Genomic DNA, 16,633 nt, shown 5'->3' with positions numbered 1-16,633 from the left:
TCATTTCAAGAACCCGACAATCACATGTGGCTGTTGTATTGGACAGTAAAGACTTAGAGCCCTTCTTTGGCTCATTCAGTGTAAAAGTATATCTGTTTCCCTGCAGAAAAAAATTTTTTGTAATGTATTCATTTATTTTAGAGAGACAGCTCAAGTAGGGAGAGAGAGAAGCAGACTCCCTCCTGAGTGGGGAGCCCCATGAGGGGCTTGATTCCATGACATCGAGATCACGACCTAAGCTGAAACCAAGGGACAACTGAGCCACCCAGGCGTGACCCCTGAAGAAATGTTAATGTTGGTTTACTGGGTGTTCTCCTGATCCTTGCCAGATGGTTACACGTACGTGTGCCATATTGCCTTTCTAAAATCCAAAATATTCTGAATGCAGAAACATATCTGGCCCCAAGGGCTTCAGTTAACAGATTATAGATCTGTAAAAGTAATAAAAATACCACCACCCAAATGCATATCTTGACGCTCCTCATGGGCACGCTGTAGGTCAACCATTTACTTTCATTCTTGTCCCTCCCTCCCCCACCACTGCCAGCCTTTTTATACAATTTTTTCCCCTGAACATTTAAAAATGACAGCTTTATTGATATAATTCACATACCATAAAATTCGCCCTTTTAAAGTGTACAATTCAGCAGTGTTTTTAAAGTATATTCACAAGGTTGTTCAACCGCCACCACTGTCTGATTCTGAAACATTTTCGTTCCCCCCAAAAGAAACCCGTCCCCATTAGCAGTCACTCCCCATTCCCACCCCTGCCTCCTCAACTGCCCAGTCCCCCAATAACCACGAACCTACTTTCAGTTTCTATGCATTTGTCCATTCTGTACATTTCACAGAAGTGGAGAATTATTCAATATGTGACCTTTTGTGTCTGACTGCCTTCTTTCAGCATAACATTTTCCAGGTTCATCCATGTTGTAGTCTGAATCAGGACTTCATTCCTTTTTATGACTCAAGAAGATCCCATTGCATGGCTACATCATGTTATCATGTTATAGCCTATCCATTCATTAGTTGATGGACATTTGAGTTGTTCCTACCTTTCTGCTATTGTGAATAATACTACAATAAACATCTGTTCATGGTTTTCTTTTTTAATTTTAAGATTTTATTTATTTATTCATAGAGACAGAGAGAGAGAGAGAGAGGCAGAGATACAGGCAGAGGGAGAAGCAGGCATCATACAGAGAGCCTGATGTGGGACTCGATCCAGGGTCTCCAGGATCACACCCTGGGCTGCAGGCGGCGCTAAACCACTGCGCCACAGGGGCTGTTCAAGGTTTTATTTCAAACCTGTCTTCAATTTTCTTGGGCATACATCACTTGAGGATCCTGTGGTGACTCTATGTTTAACTTATTGAGGAACCATCAAACTATTTTCCACAGTGGCTGCATCATTTTACCTTCCTACCAGTGATGTATGAAGGTTCCTCACGCATCTCTTTTTGTATGGTAACCCCATGACATTTTATTTATTTTTAAATTTTTATTTTCAAAAAATTATTTTATTTATACATTCATGAGAGACACAGAGCGAGGCAGAAACAGGCTCCCTATGGGGAGCCTGGTGCAGGACCGATCCCAGGACCCTGGGATCACGCCCTGAGTCGAAGGCAGATGCTCAACCACTGAGCCACCAGGTGCTCCACCCCATGACATTTCAATACTGCAGTTATACTACAAATTTGTTTGTGTCCTGTATCTGTATCTATGACCTATTCATAGAGTTGTTTCCCCCCCCCCACAACCATTTTTTATTCCCCTGAGTGTGCCATTGAGAATGAATGTTCCAGGTGAAGCTTGTCACTATCGTCACTTCAGTTAATCCACAACAGCCTCTGAAGTGGATACTACTCTTTTTTTATTTTATTTTTTATTTTTATTTTTATTTTTTATTGGAGTTCAATTTGCCAACATATAGCATAACACCCAGTGCTCATCCCATCAAGTGCCCCCCTCAGTGAATACTATTCTTATTTCCTTTTAAAACTTAAAATCTGAGCCTCTGGGGGAGAAGGAAAGTGACTTCTTGTGACGTCGTGTCTCACAGGTGGTATGAGGTGGTGCAGGAATCCAAAGCCTCAGTCTATATCTTAACCATCAGGTGATCCTGCTAGGGTTCAACCTCCAGTCTCTGGAAGGGGAAACTACCCTCCTGACCTTGGGAAGGACTGAATTTAATATGTGATTTATGTCAAGTGGGCAAGTAGGACAAGCAGGGCTGGCTGAGCTCTGAAGCACTGCTGGCTGGTGGGTGATGCATCTTGTTCCTTTCTCCCTAGGGAAACCATCCTGAGTCCTTTTCCAATCAGGGTTTCATCTTCCAGAGCACGGCATTTACTCTTGGTTTGTCATTACTCCAGCACTTGGTCCTTATCTTCTTCTTATTTTTTTTTATTTAAAAATTTTTTTATTATTATTTATTTATGATAGTCATAGAGAGAGAGAGAGAGGCAGAGACATAGGCAGAGGGAGAAGCAGGCTCCACGCACTGGGAGCCCGACATGGGATTCGATCCCGGGTCTCCAGGATCACGCCCTGGGCCAAAGGCAGGCGCCAAACCGCTGCGCCACCCAGGGATCCCAGTCCTTATCTTCTTAGATCACCAGAGCAGTGGGGGGCTGTCTGAGATGGGAAGTTCCCTCCTTTATTACAGGTCAGGAAAGTCAACTGATTGAGTAGTGATTTGCTCAAGATTATGAAACCCAGCAGACAGAGGTCTCAAGATACCAGCCACCTTCCATCTACAAGAGGGTGGGCAGAGTGGGCAGTGTGGGTACTCCAGAGTCTCAGCCTCCACACCTCAAGGTGAGGGATTAAGGAGCTACTTTCCATGTCCGTCACCTATCCCTCCCATCCATACATATTTACTCATCTTTCCTTTCCCTCTTTAGCTAAATTTTCAAGTCCTCCCTCTGTCACATACTCACTAATGGTGTGACCTTCAATATCCTTATAGGTAAAAAAGGAGCCACAAGGCTACTATGAGAAGCAAATGAGACACGTATTAAGTCTTGAGCTGGGCTCTAGGGCCTCGGGAACCACACCTGCAAGGTGTTGCCCTGTCTAGGCCCTTATCAAAGGAGGAGGCGCCCTTTTATTTCTTTGTCCAATGCCTGAGTGAGCGAGGCAGCCAGAGGACAGGTGGTAGTGCCAGGCACTCTGCAGGCTCCAGGGCAGCTCCCAACCCGAGGGTAATGAGGGTGACTTCGCCAACATGCTCTCAATGTTTCCCAGCAAGAAGATCCCTTTTGAAGTTACAAGGTTACTACATGGACACACACTAAACTCTTTAGTGTGACCACTTAAAAAAAAAGATTTTATTTATTTGAGAGAGAGAGAGTGCATGCACAAAGAGGGGGTGCAGGAAAGAGAATCAGGCTCCTGGAAGAACAGGGAGCCTGAACACGGGGGCTCCATCCCAGGGCCCTGAGATTATGACTTGAACCAAAGGCAGATGCTTAACCGACTGAACCACCCAGGTGCCCTGGAAAATTTTCCTTCTTAACACATATACATGAATTCATTGTGGTTTCTTTTCTTTCTTTCTCTCTTTCTTTCTTTCTTTCTTTCTTTTCTTTCTTTCTTTTCTTTCTTTCTTTCTTTCTTTCTTTCTTTCTTTCTTTCCTTTCTTTCTTTCCTTCCTTCCTTCCTTCCTTCCTTCCTTTCTTTTTCTTTCTTTCTCTTTGTCCCCTTTCCTTTTCTCTTTATAATTTTTTTAATTCAAGTACAACATACATCCTGAAAAATGAACAAGTTCGCTGCTTAATGAACTTCCTCCAAAGGACCACACCCACCTCACCAGCACCCAGATCCAGAGACAACAGGAGGAGCCCTATCCTATCAGCTCCGCATTGACCCCCTCCCTCTCATACCCAATCCTCCAAGGCAGGTCACCTTGCTGACATCTAACAGCAAAGGGTAGTTTCTGTTTTTCCAAAGATTTTTATTTATTTATTCATGAGAGACACAGAGAGGCAAAGACATAGGCAGAGGGAGAAGCAGGCTCCCTGTAGGAACCCCATACATGACTTGATCCTAGGACCCCAGGACCACCACCTGAGCTGTGAAGGTAGCGGCTCAACCACTGAGCCACCCAGATGCCCTTTTTTTTTTTTTTTTAAAAGATTTATTTGATAGAGGGGCAGCGAGCACAGAAGAGCCAAGGCAGAGGGAGAGAAAGTGAGAGAATCTCAAGCAGACTGCACTGAGCACCGAGCTTCACTCCAGCCTCCAGATCCCGACCCTGACATGACCTGAGCCCACATCAAGAGTCCAAACCTGGGCAGCCCGGGTGGCTCAGCGGTTTAGCACCTGCCTTCAGCCCAGGGCCTGATCCTGGAGACATGGGATCGAGTCCCACGTCAGGCTCCCTGCATGGAGCCTGCTTCTCCCTCTGCCTGTGTCTCTGCCTCTCTCATGAACGAATAAATAAATTAAATTAAAAAAAAAAAAGAGTCCACACCTAAGGGACTGGACTGAGCCATGCAGACACCCCCCAAAGAGCAGTTCTGATTCTATACAAATGGAACCAGCCAGCATGCACTCCGGCATCTGGCCTCTTTTCTCAACATCATGCTTACGAGATTCATAGAAATGGTTGTTTCACTATATTTTTGAACCAACACTAATTTTTGACCCCCCCCTCCCGGGGAGGGCTCCTCCCAGGTTCCACCGGAGGCCGCTTAGGGAGCCGCCTGCGCACCTGCCTTCTCTCTCGGCCCACGTGGGCGGCTGCGTCTGAGGCTGCGCAGTGCGTAGCCCGCCGGCGGGAGGGCGCTCACGTGACCGCGGCCGGCGCGCCAAGATGGCGGCCCTCTGCGTGGCGCTGCCGGCGGTGGCGGCGTCGCTGCTGCCGCTGCTGCTGCTGGTCTCCTGGAAGCGCTGGCGGGGGGCGCGCGCGAAGAGGCACGTGCTCATCGTGGTGCTGGGCGACGTGGGCCGCAGCCCCCGCATGCAGTACCACGCGCTGTCGTTCGTCCAGAGCGGCTTCGCCGTGACCCTTCTGGGCTTCTGCAGTGAGTGCCCCGGGGCCTCGGGAGGGAGGCCGCGCCCTCCGCGGCTTTGACCGGCGCGCGGGGGGGGGGGCGCCCCCCCCTTTGCTCCCTCCCGCAGCTCTCTGTGAACCGTCGCGCCGGGCAGCGGCCGACGGAGACGGCCAGGTGCCCGCCTCGCCTCTGCTGGAGGGGTCTCTGGGCGCTGCCAGTGTGAGGGAGCGCCTGCCCCGTGTGGGGGCTGAGCTGAAGTCCGCTGGGCTCCTTGCACAGTCTCACTTGCTCCTCCCAGTGAGTGGAACCCGGGCGTGTGTGACCTCAGGGCCAGGCCGCGGCCTCTCCATTGCACACCCTCAGGGCGGAGGTCTGCAGGCCGGAGAGGTTCCGCCTGTGCTGCACGTCCGGCTTTTACTTTCAGGGTGTCTGCTCCTTCATCTTCCTCCGGGATGACGTCTTTAGAGGGTACCCCACGCGTGTATCAGGGGAAAGGGGGGAGTAGCGCCGCTCGCCTTTGGCCCCGGTTTGCAGCGTCTGTCAGAGGCTGGCGTGGGCTTCCCAGGGGTCTGCCTGTGGCAGGACATTCCCACCGTCCGGGGGATCTAGATTATTTGGAATTTGGAGTGCCTGCCATGTAAGTAGATGAAGGTGGGTAAGACTCAGGCCCTTGCTCTGCGGGGAGAATCTGGACACGAAGTGTCCTCGTGCTCTGTTCTGGCTCTGGAGGAACAGAGAAAAAAGCCTTATTTTCCAAAACATTCTTCACTATTCAACCTGAGGTGGAATCATCTGACTTTATTTATTTATTTACTTATTTATCATCATCATCTGACTTTAAATTGCCCTCATCAGGGGCAGCCCAGGTGGCTCAGCGGTTCACCATCATCATCTGACTTTATTTATTTATTTATTTTTAATTTTTATTTATTTATGATAGTCACAGAGAGAGAGAGAGAGGCAGAGACACAGGCAGAGGGAGAAGCAGGCTCCATGCACCGGGAGCCCGACGTGGGATTCGATCCCTGGTCTCCAGGATCGCGCCCTGGGCCAAAGGCAGGCGCTAAACCGCTGGGCCACCCAGGGATCCCATCATCTGACTTTAAATTGCCCTCATCAGGGGCAGCCCGGGTGCCTCAGCGGTTCATCATCATCATCATCATCATCATCTGACTTTAAATTGCCCTCATCAGGGGCAGTCTTCAGCCCAGGGCCTGATCCTGGAGACCTGGATCGAATCCCATGTCAGGCTCGCTGCATGGAGCCTGCTTCTCTCTCTGCCTCTGTGTGTGTGTGTGTGTGTGTGTGTCTCTGATGAATAAATAAAATCTTTAAAAATAAAAAATAAATAAATTGCCCTCATCATCATCAAGCATGGAGCCTGCTTTAAATTGCCCTGCCCACCAAATTAAAAGGTGATATTCTTTTCAGACTCCAGACCCTATGAGGAGCTCTTGCAGAACAGCAGAATTCAGATTGTGAGTTTGACAGAACTTCAGAAACTTCCAGGTAGGATGCAGTGATCTTCCAGTATCCAGTCTGTGTGTGTGTGTGTATGTGTGTCTTGTGTGTCTTGGGCAGGTGTGGGAGGATCTGCACATTGCCAAGAATTCTTTTGGAAGTAATAGCTTTTTTTTTTTTGGAAGTAATAGCTGTTTTTTTGACTTGTAGTTGGGCCCTACATTTTCCAGTATGGACTCAAAGTTGTATTTCAGTCCGTGCACTTGCTGTGGAAGTTGATATGCAGGGAGCCAGCAGCCTACATCTTTCTCCAGGTAAATATCAGCTTTGTGGTGTTCTATGAAAACCACTGTTAAGTGTCCTTTACTTCCCAGCCTTTTAAAATGTGCAAATTGGATGGGACGCCTGGGTGGCTCGGTGGTTGAGCAGCAGCCTTCAGCTCAGAGCATGATCCCTGGTCCAGGGATCAGTCCAAGGATCGGGTCTCACATTGGACTCCTAGTGGGGAGCTTCCTTCTGCTCCTGCCTGTGTCTCTGAATTTCTCTGTATGTCTCTCATGAATAAGTAAATAGTCTTTAAAAAATATGTAAATTGATGAATAAATTGCATATTTGTATGTGCATGTAGATTTATAAAAACATGAGTAGGAGCTTATGGTATGTGTTCAATGTATTTATGGTACTTATTTCTTCTATGTCATAGAGTCTTACACAGTGCTTATTACATATCTATTCTTTTTTTTTTTTTTAAGATTTTATTTATTCATGAGAGACAGACAGAGAGAGAGAGAGGCAGAGACACAGGCAGAGGGAGAAACAGGCTCTGTGCAGGAAGCCTGATGCAGGACTCGATCCCAGGACCCTGGGATCACAACCTGAGCCAAAGGCAGACGCTCAATCACTGAGCCACCCAGGTGCCCTTTGTTAGCTGTTTTAGCGTTCACACTCTGATAGGTGAACTGATAGTGTGCACATTCTAATAAGTACAAAAATTACCTCTTTAGCCATCTTTTTATCTCCCTGGTTTTTGATGGTCTTGGACTTTTCAGTTTGGTCAACTTTATTTCCTTTATGAATTTTTATACCTTTTTTTGGTGAGGAAGAGGATCTTTTCCCTGCTTATTAATTTCCAAGAGTTTTGTAAAGATAATTAATCCTTTGTTGCTTATGTTGTAACTGTTTTCACTCAGTTTATTGTTGACCATGGTCTGGGTTTCCTTCTCTTCATTCAAGTGTCTCTTTCCCAGAACCCCCCAGGCCTGCCTGCCATTGCTGTCTGCTGGTTTGTGGGCTTCCTCTGTGGGAGCAAGCTCATCATCGACTGGCACAACTATGGGTACACCATTATGGGTCTAGTGCATGGCCCCAGCCACTGTCTTGTCCTCCTGGCCAAGTGGTGAGTGTCTGGGAAGAGGGTGCAGACACCTTCCCTGAACTGAGTAGGAAGAAGGGCAAGTGCAGAGACCTGGTAAGGCTGGTCTCCCATGTGCTCTGTGTGGGTAAGGACAAGGCTGGGGAATTAGGCTGACTCCGGTTACAAAAGTGATAGAAACAGGCCTAAGCCAAGGAAGATGTTTCTTTGTCCTGGAAACTACAGAGTTGAGAGACATGGCAGACTTTGAGCTCAAAAAGGTGTCAAGACCCACTCTCATTTCTCTCTCTGCATTCCCTCCTGGAGGTGATTCTCATGTGCTGGGGGCTCCCCTAGGCTCATCCCCACCCTGACAGGCTCAGTGGAGAAAGGAAGCCTCTCTGATTGGCTGATGCTCATCTGTCAGGCTCTGACATCTGACTGAGGTAGGGGGGCTGCAGCACCCTGATGTCTCAGGCTTAAGGGAAATGCTCCATTATCAGGCTTGGGGTCCCAGGTGCACCCGAGCCAGATCCCCAAATAAAACCCAGGGCTGCTGTTGGGGGGATGGAGACACAGGCCACAGTCTGCTGCAGCCAGTGAGACAGGGAAAGGGAAGACGGGCCTGCTGGGAGCAGGTTGGATGTGGAACATGAAGAGTCAGGTTCTGAGCCTGAGTGGGCAGCGTCTGCCTCCTTTCCCTGATGGGTCATTCACTGAGGGTTGTAATAGCTGTGGCAGCAGCAGCAAGCAATCACTGAGTACTTGCTGCATGCCAGACCAAGCCTTTTATCCCATTCAGTCTACACTGCCCTGGAGAGGATGTCCTGTGGTCACTCTCCTTTTACAAGCCAGGAAACTGAGATCAAGTGCCATTTTGCTGCTTGCCACGTAGCTAACCAGCGTGAGGACCAGAATTCAGTCCCAGGCTGTCCAGGCTGTCCAGCTCTCAGGCCTCTCTGCATCCTGAGTGAGGAACAAGCTGTGGTATACCAGCGGCATTCAACAGCCTTGAGCGCTTCTTCCCCTTCCTGGTTCTCTTTCACTTCTGCACTGGGATCAGGGCTCAAGTCTCCTTTGGGAGCTAATCTATTGCTAACACCTCTCTAACATTTTTTAAACCATCCCTTGATAACCTAAAATCCTCAGCCCCATGGCCTTTGCAGCAAGACCACAGTGTGACTGAGATTTAATGATGAGACCTTTATTCTATTTCTTCCTTTGGTGGCAAGAGAATCTAGATTTTCCCTTCCGTAGAGAGAAGGTTTCTAACTGTATTTAAGCTGAAAGGCAGGCAGCCTGGGTGGCTCAGCGGTTTAGTGCCGCCTTCAGCCCAGGGCCTGATCCTGGAGCTCCAGGATCGAGTCCCATGTCAGGCTCCTATGTGGAGCCTGCTTCTCCCTCTGCCTGTGTCTTTGCCCCTCTCTTTCTCTCTCTCTCTCTCTCTCTCTCTGTATCTCATGAATTAAAAAAAACTGAAAGGCAACATGACTTAAAGCTATGAATGAAATAGCACAGATGGATCTCAGTGCAAACTCTGGGAAGGTGCCTCACCAGCAATCCGACTGGGGAGACCCCAGCTCTGTGCTTTCCTGTATCATAGGTGTCAAGTCGGTGGAGGTGGTAGCAGTAGTGGTGGGTCCCAAGGCTCTGGGCCAAGCGGTGATATGTCTTTTCAGGTATGAGAAACTCTGTGGGCGCCTGTCCCACCTGAACTTGTGTGTGACGAACTCGATGCGGGAAGACCTGGCTGAGAACTGGAGCATCAAGTAGGGGCCTGGGGAGGCGGCGGGTGGGCTAGGGGTGGGTGGGCAGCGTAATTGGTCCCAGCTTCAGCACCTGCTGTGTCATGTTGGTGAGGCGTCCAGAAATGCCCAGGGGTCTGGGAGGTGGTTGCTGGTTTGGGAAGCCGAGGGAGGAGGAGGTCAGACAGCCTATGCAGTTTTGGTCTTAGAACCTGTCTCTGTGCTTCCCCGAGTAATTCTAAAGCTCCTTACTTTCTCCTTGTCTGAGACGTGGATCCTCTGAATGCCCTTATTTTTTGGAATCCCCCTGAATCTTGTATTCCTTAGGCTTTTCTCTGGCTCTCTCTAGACCCCTTGATGATCTCATTGCAGAGCCGTGACTGTCTATGACAAGCCAGCATCTTTCTTTAAAGAAACACCCTTGGATCTGCAACACCAACTGTTTATGAAGCTGGGCTGTACCTACCCTGCATTTAAGGCCCGGTAGGTCTCCTGTCTTGTCTTTATGTGCCTACTCCTGTGTTTGCTGCCTCTCCCCCATCTCCTCAATGCTTTTCAGTCTCTCCCCTGGCTCCTTACTGGGATTGTGGCCTCTCTCATTTTCTGGCTGCAGATTTGGGAATCCCCTAATCCAGGGGTTGGCAAACTGTGACCACAGTTTTGGTAAATTTACCACCTGTTTGGTAAATAATGATTTATTGCACTGCAGCACATTCATCCATTCATGCATTGTCCATGGCTGCTTTTGTACAGCAACAGCAGAGCTGAGTTTTGCAAGAGATTGAATGGTGGTTCTGACATGGCCACATCCTGACCTTTGGGAGCCTGCGGGCCTCACTCTGGAAGGAGATGGGCATCTTGGGGCCTGAGGGCTTGCGCTGAGGCATCTCATGGCCTGTTTCTGTTCCTTCAGCTTAGAACCCCTGGACCTGGCAACAGAGAGGTCGGCCTTCACAGAGCGGGATGCTCAGAGTGGGGTGGTGACGCATCTTCGTGGGCGGCCGGCCCTGTTGATCAGCAGCACCAGCTGGACAGGTCTCAGGACCCTTCTGGGCACTTGGGGCTTGTATGAGCACCTGGCTGAGCCTGTATTACCCTTGCCTCTGCCAGGCCTGCACCCCTGTATTTGAGGATACTGGGGCCTCGATGAAGAAGGGGAGGGTATTGTGTTGGGAGAGGAGGCATCTAGAAACCAGCCCATGACACTTAGGTCTCTTTTCTTACAGAGGATGAAGACTTCTCCATCTTGCTGACAGCATTAGAAAGTAGGTGTGTGGGTGTGATCAGGAGCTGGGCTTGTCAGGGGCTATTGAGCTGTGCAGTGCTCACCTTGCCTTGCGTGGTGTCCTCTGCAGCATGTTCTTGCCCCTAGGGCCACTGAGTGGGTCAACCTAAGGACATGGGTGGTGGAGATGGTGGCTCTGAGTCCCCATTTGGGTCACTGAGTGACCAGGTCCTAGATCTGAAATGCTACCTCTGGGAGTGATCTTGTCATTGGGAGAGGCTCCCCCTACCATCCTGTCCCCCCAGCCCCCACTCACCTGATTAGATAATCCTGGTTATCATTTTATTTTTTTAAACACAGAGTTTGAACAGCTGATCCTAGATGGAGAGAGCCTTCCTTCTCTGGTCTGTGTGATAACAGGTATCGCCAGGGACCTTCCAAATTCCCATATTAAGTGGTAAATGGTAAAAGGCATCTGCCTTTATTGTGTGTCTTACCCATGCCAGGCATGTGATGTTAGTTGTCTTGTCAATCCTGACCACAGCTCTTTGATGTAGGGTTTTCTATACTAGCTCGACAGAGGAAACGGAAGCTCAGAGGGCCTGACGGCAGAGTGTGGCTTCTTGTTGAATCTTGGATAGCATAGCCTCAGAGATACTGAGCTTGGGATCCCTGGGTGGTGCAGCAGTTTGGCGCCTGCCTTTGGCCCAGGGCGCGATCCTGGAGACCAGGGATCGAATCCCACGTCGGGCTCCCGGTGCATGGAACCTGCTTCTCTCTCTGCCTGTGTCTCTGCCTCTCTCTCTCTCTCTCTGTGTGACTATCAGAAATAAATAAATATTAAAAAAAAAAAAAAAAAAAAGAGAGAGATACTGAGCTTTACTTCTGCATTGGTTTCCAGGCATCTGGTTGTTTTTATATTTATTTACTTTTTAAAAAGATTTTATTTATTTATTCATGAGAGACAGAGACAGAGAGAGGGGCAGAGACAGGCAGAGGGAGAAGCAGGCTCCATGCAGGGGGCCCGATGTGGGACCTGATTCTGGGACTCTAGGATCACGCCCTGGGCTGAAGGCAGGCGCTCAACCATTGAGCCACCCAGGGATCCTCCCCAGCCCCACTTTTTTTTTTTTTTTTTTTTAAATGAAAGAGTCTACTTTAAATCAAAGTGTTCAACATAACATTGCTTCCAGAGTAGCCCAGTGGGGAGAGAGAGAAGCAGAGAGCTGTGGTTAGAGCAGAGTCCAGGGCTAGCTGCCCTACCTTGCATACTTCCCCCTCCTGGCCCTGGAGCTCCCAGGGGCAGCTAAAAGCCTACTGTACGCACCGTGCCACCTGGGGGCATCAGGCAAGACACAGGCCAGTCTGGGTGAGAAGTTGTATCCAGTTGGCACTCTGGTGCCTGGCCAGAGTTTATTCTGATCACCTTCCCAGCCTGAGGTTTGCTGGATGCAGGTTGCTTGAGAGGAAGGGCCATGGCTTCAGTGGTCAGGGTGCATTACCCTGAGGGGTCTGCAAGGGGCCAGAGGGGGACCTGATCACAGCTGCAGAGTATGGGCCTTCTGCTCATACCCATGCAGGGGTTCTGAGGTCTGAGGCCTTGGGGTGGAGCCAAGGGGCCCAGTGCAGTGACTCAGATTTTCTCTGCAAGGCAAAGGGCCTCTGAAGGAGTATTACTGCAGCCTCATCAGCCAGAAGCGTTTCCAGCACATCCAGGTCTGTACTCCGTGGCTGGAGGCCGAGGACTACCCCCTGCTTCTAGGTAAGGGCATCTGACAGGAGACCTGCAGGGAGATGGCTGGGGTTTAAAAGGGAATATCCTAGGGCAGGACAGGGAGAGTTTTTCTGAAAAGGGTCAGATAGTAAATGTTTTATCTGCTTCTATTGCATATTCTTTGATTTTATAATCCTTGAAAAATTAAAAGCCATTCTTAGCTTAAGGACCATACACACACACATAGGCCTCAGGCTGGATTGGGCCCTCCTCAGGGCTACATGAGGCCAGGAGATGCCACCTGCCAGGAACTGCCCGAGGAGCTCTTGGCTGCTTCCTGGTGTTCTGGCTCCTCCTGCCTGTGGGGCCCCAGACGTCTTCCCCAGGGTTCTGTCATCTCAGCTTTGAGCCTTCCATTCAGTCCTCCTCTTCCATCCGAGCAGAAGGGCTGGACCTGGGCTTGGGTTTGGGTTCCCCGTTCCCTAGATCTGGGAGGGCAGTGGCTTGGGAGGTGTGGAAATCATGCGTTAGCCAGCATTGACTCCCCCAGGCCCCTCACTGGCTTCCTGTGTCTTCCTTTCTCCGGGAGGGGCACGCTGGCCTAGTGCTGACATATCTCTAAGGCCTTAGCAGCAGCAGCCAGTGAGCAGTCACGAGGGGAAAGCCTTTAGTTGGCAGGAGTTTCCAGCTAGTATCTAGTGATGCAAAGTTGTTTGTTTGGCTTTATTTTCACAGTGACAGCTGGTTTTCTGTTGGGTCTGCTATGGGTTTTTTCCCCCTAATTATTGTGGTAAAACACATGCAGTAAGATTTTGCTATTTAACTATTTTTCCATTTTTAAATATACGTCCAACTCAGTAGTATTAATTACACACACAGTGTTGTACAGTCATCACCACTATTTCCAAAACATTTTCATCACCCCAAGCAGAAACTCTGAACCCATGAAGCCATAATTGTTACAAGTTCTTTTTTTTCCCTAAAGATTTTATTTATTTATTCATGAGAGATAGAGATGCAGAGACACAGGCACAGGGAGGAGCAGGCTCCATGGAGGGAGCCTGATGTGGGACTCGATTCCAGGTCTCCAGCATCACGCCCTGGGCCGAAGGCAGGCGCCAAACTGCTGAGCCACCCAGCTGTTCCTACAAGTTTTTTTAAGATGCGTTATGGTTAAGTAGACAAAGGGAGGCTGTTTGAATAAAACTATCCATGATAGGCAGGTGGTTTCCAAACAAGGCGGAGTGGCTGGGAGTGGCAGTTGGGCAGCACTGCTGTGTACGTCGCCTTCATCAGGTTGCTTGGCCACCTCCAGCCAGTTGTATGTGGGGTTGGGGGGCATTATTATCTGCTTTCTGTCCTCCTCCCCTGAGGTGTCGCTCCACAGTCCTTTTAGGATTTATGTTCAAGGGGTGCATGGCCTGCACTCTGACTGTGCCCTCTTGCCCCCACCGCGCAGGGTCTGCAGACCTGGGTGTGTGCCTACACAAGTCCTCTAGTGGCCTGGACCTACCCATGAAGGTGGTGGATATGTTCGGGTGCTGTCTGCCCGTGTGCGCTGTGAACTTCCGATGGTAGGAGCAGAAACCAAATCTTCCCCGAGTTAGGTTCTCAAATCAGCTGTGGGGGTAGGGGTGGGAGCTGGGCAGCGTGGTCAGAACTGCTCAAGGAGCCCTCCTCCCGGAAAATCCTACATTGCCAGGTGGGCCTTGGGAGTAGGGCTCTTGGGGTTTCTGTGGGTGAGCCTCCAATTAGACCTGATGCTGAAGAAAAAAAATACGTGTTAAATATTCTACTCAGGAGCCTGTGCTCACGGACAGAGTGGTGGCTGGAATTGCCCACACGGTTGACATGGTTTTATTTCTCTGTCCCTTTTATCTGGGCTCATATAGTTGAATTAGTATCAGTTAAATGAGTGTAATTCTTTGTTTCCACTCTTCCTGGCAAAGATGGGTGTTTGGAGAGGGGGGTGTTAGGGTAGGTTCTAGAAACAGCCCCACCACTGGCTCAGTAGCCAGCCTCTGAATGGAAAATACAGGGTGTTAGACCCTGAGCTCTGGGCACGTGGGATTCACTCCCTGGTGACCTGGAAAAGTCACCCATAATGTGTCAGGTCTACCTCCAGTGGGGTTGCCTTCTCCCTTGTTTCTCTGCTGTGCAACTGAGCACGTTCTCCCGGAAGAGAGTGCGTAGCAGGGAAGGTCAGAGTGTGTGCTTACTGTGCCTCCTTCTGGAATCAGTTTGGATCTTTAATGTGTATCTGCCCCTCCAGGCCTTTTTTCTATTCAGATGGCAAATCTCAGAACAGACTCAGAGCAGACGGACTGTTCCTGACCCCAGGCTTACGCTGTGGGAGGGGTGGAGTGGGAGTACAGCTGGCACCACAGGGCTTTTCAAGGCAGCTCTCAGGTCTGTGGTTCTCTCTGCAGCTTGCACGAGCTTGTGAAACACGAGGAAAATGGCCTGGTCTTTGAAGATGCTGAGGAGCTGGCAGGGCAGCTGCAGGTAGTCACGTCTGCCCCATGCCAGGGCACCGAGCTACGCCCCCTGATTCTTCGCTCCTGCGGCCAGGCAGGCCTGTGCTGGGTCTGGGTGGAAGCCGAGATGGGCAGTGGTGGTCTTGGGCTGGGTCTCTGTGGGCTTGGTGCAGGGAGGGGGCCCCCAGCCGTGCCCTGACTGCACTCTGGGTTTGTGGACCTTACACCACACAGATGATGCTAGAGCTGGGGGACCATGTGCTGTCTAGGGAGCGACTGGTTCTTTGGGACAGTGAGCCAAGGGAGCTTCCTGAACCAGCCTTTTGGGGCTGTGGGCCGGCGTCTTATACTTACTACAAAAGGGACACATCATCATTCTTGGCAACTGAGACCAGGGACAGACAGCAAACTTTCTGGAAAGGCTCAGATAGAAAACGTTTTAGGCTTTGCCATAGTCTCTTGTCAGAAGTACTCCACTGTGCTGTAACGTGAAAGCAGCCACAGTCTGAAGGGATGTGACTGTGGTCCAATAAAACTGTACTTGCAAAGACAGTTGGGGGCCAAATTTGGCCCACAGGCCTAGCTTCCAAACACCTGATGAAGTTTAGCAAAGCTGGAAAGAACATAGACTGCCTCGTTCCAGCATGTGGACTGGACAGTGGTGGGCAGCAGCTGAGGTGGGAGTTCTTGGTAGAGGGAGCAGTGCAGCAGAGGCCGGGGAGCACGGTGTGTGGATGGCCCCACTGTCAAGGAGGAGCAGAGTAGGGGATGGAGCATGGCTGGGGCGGGAGGCCTGTCCCAGCCCCGTGAGGAAAGGGGCTTGCTGGGTCCAGGATATTAGGGTAGAGCTCTGTTTGACGACACTTAATAACCACACTTGCTGTGGAAGCTGGGCCAGAGTGGGAGGCCTGCTGGGGGTCTAGGACCCTGGTAGTGGTTCTGGAAGTGCAGTGATGGAGGGTTTGAGGGTTTTAGTAGGATCACTGGCCTGGCTGCCTGTGTTTGGAATGGGACAGGAGTCTCGGCTGCTAGGAAGGAGGGACAGCTCTTGACCTGGGAGGGGGTGGGAAGCAGTGATGAGGTAAGTTCTGGTCTTCGTTCTTATCCTAGATGCTTTTCTCAAAGTTTCCTGATCCTGCTGGCAAACTAAACCAGTTCCGGAAGAACCTCCAGGAGTCAGAGCAGCTTCGATGGGATGAGAGCTGGAAGCAGACGGTGCTGCCTTTGGTTATGGACACATGACCCCTTGGGCCAAAAACAGCTGAGTGTGGCCCGGTTCCTCTTAGCCCTGGGGAAACTCTTTAGAGCAGCGCCTCCCGGTGGACAGCAGCTGGGAGGATGGCTGTGGAATGACATTTTTTAATGACCTGGAGTTTGTGTCCAGGAAACTGGTTCAGCCTGGTTTCCTCCCTAGGAGGCCCTGAAATATGAGACTCTTCTCATCTGAGTATTTCTTTCTTCCTACTACATTTCCTGTTGTTTGCGTGTAGTATTTTCTTTTCTTTTTTTTTTTTAAGATTATATTTATTTATTCATGACATACACAGAGGCAGAGACACAGGCAGAGGGAAAAGCAGGCTCCATGCAGGGAACCTGACGTGAGACTTGATCCTAGGTCTCGATTATGCCCTGGGCTGAAGGCGGCGCTAAACCGCTG

At 50.0% G+C, this 16,633-nt stretch overlaps 1 protein-coding gene across 1 annotated transcript; it reads left to right on the top strand.

The window, feature by feature from the left end:
• Nucleotides 1–4,781: 4,781 nt before the first annotated feature.
• On the top strand, nt 4,782–16,426 carry ALG1 (ALG1 chitobiosyldiphosphodolichol beta-mannosyltransferase). Its single transcript, XM_041750664.1, has 13 exons — nt 4,782–5,033; nt 6,435–6,512; nt 6,675–6,778; nt 7,712–7,860; nt 9,495–9,584; nt 9,933–10,043; nt 10,474–10,595; nt 10,787–10,825; nt 11,146–11,205; nt 12,437–12,547; nt 13,959–14,073; nt 14,929–15,004; nt 16,087–16,426. Exons 1-13 carry the CDS (start codon nt 4,823–4,825, stop codon nt 16,216–16,218), a joined length of 1,398 nt encoding a protein of 465 aa, XP_041606598.1. The 5' UTR covers nt 4,782–4,822; the 3' UTR covers nt 16,219–16,426.
• The last annotated feature ends 207 nt before the right edge of the window (nt 16,427–16,633 follow it).

Source organism: Vulpes lagopus, chromosome 3, assembly GCF_018345385.1.
Source record: "Vulpes lagopus strain Blue_001 chromosome 3, ASM1834538v1, whole genome shotgun sequence".
NCBI classification, from domain to species: Eukaryota; Metazoa; Chordata; class Mammalia; order Carnivora; family Canidae; genus Vulpes; species Vulpes lagopus.
The sequence above is the reverse complement of the archived record's forward strand: the minus strand, read 5'-3'. Positions and strand labels throughout refer to the sequence as shown.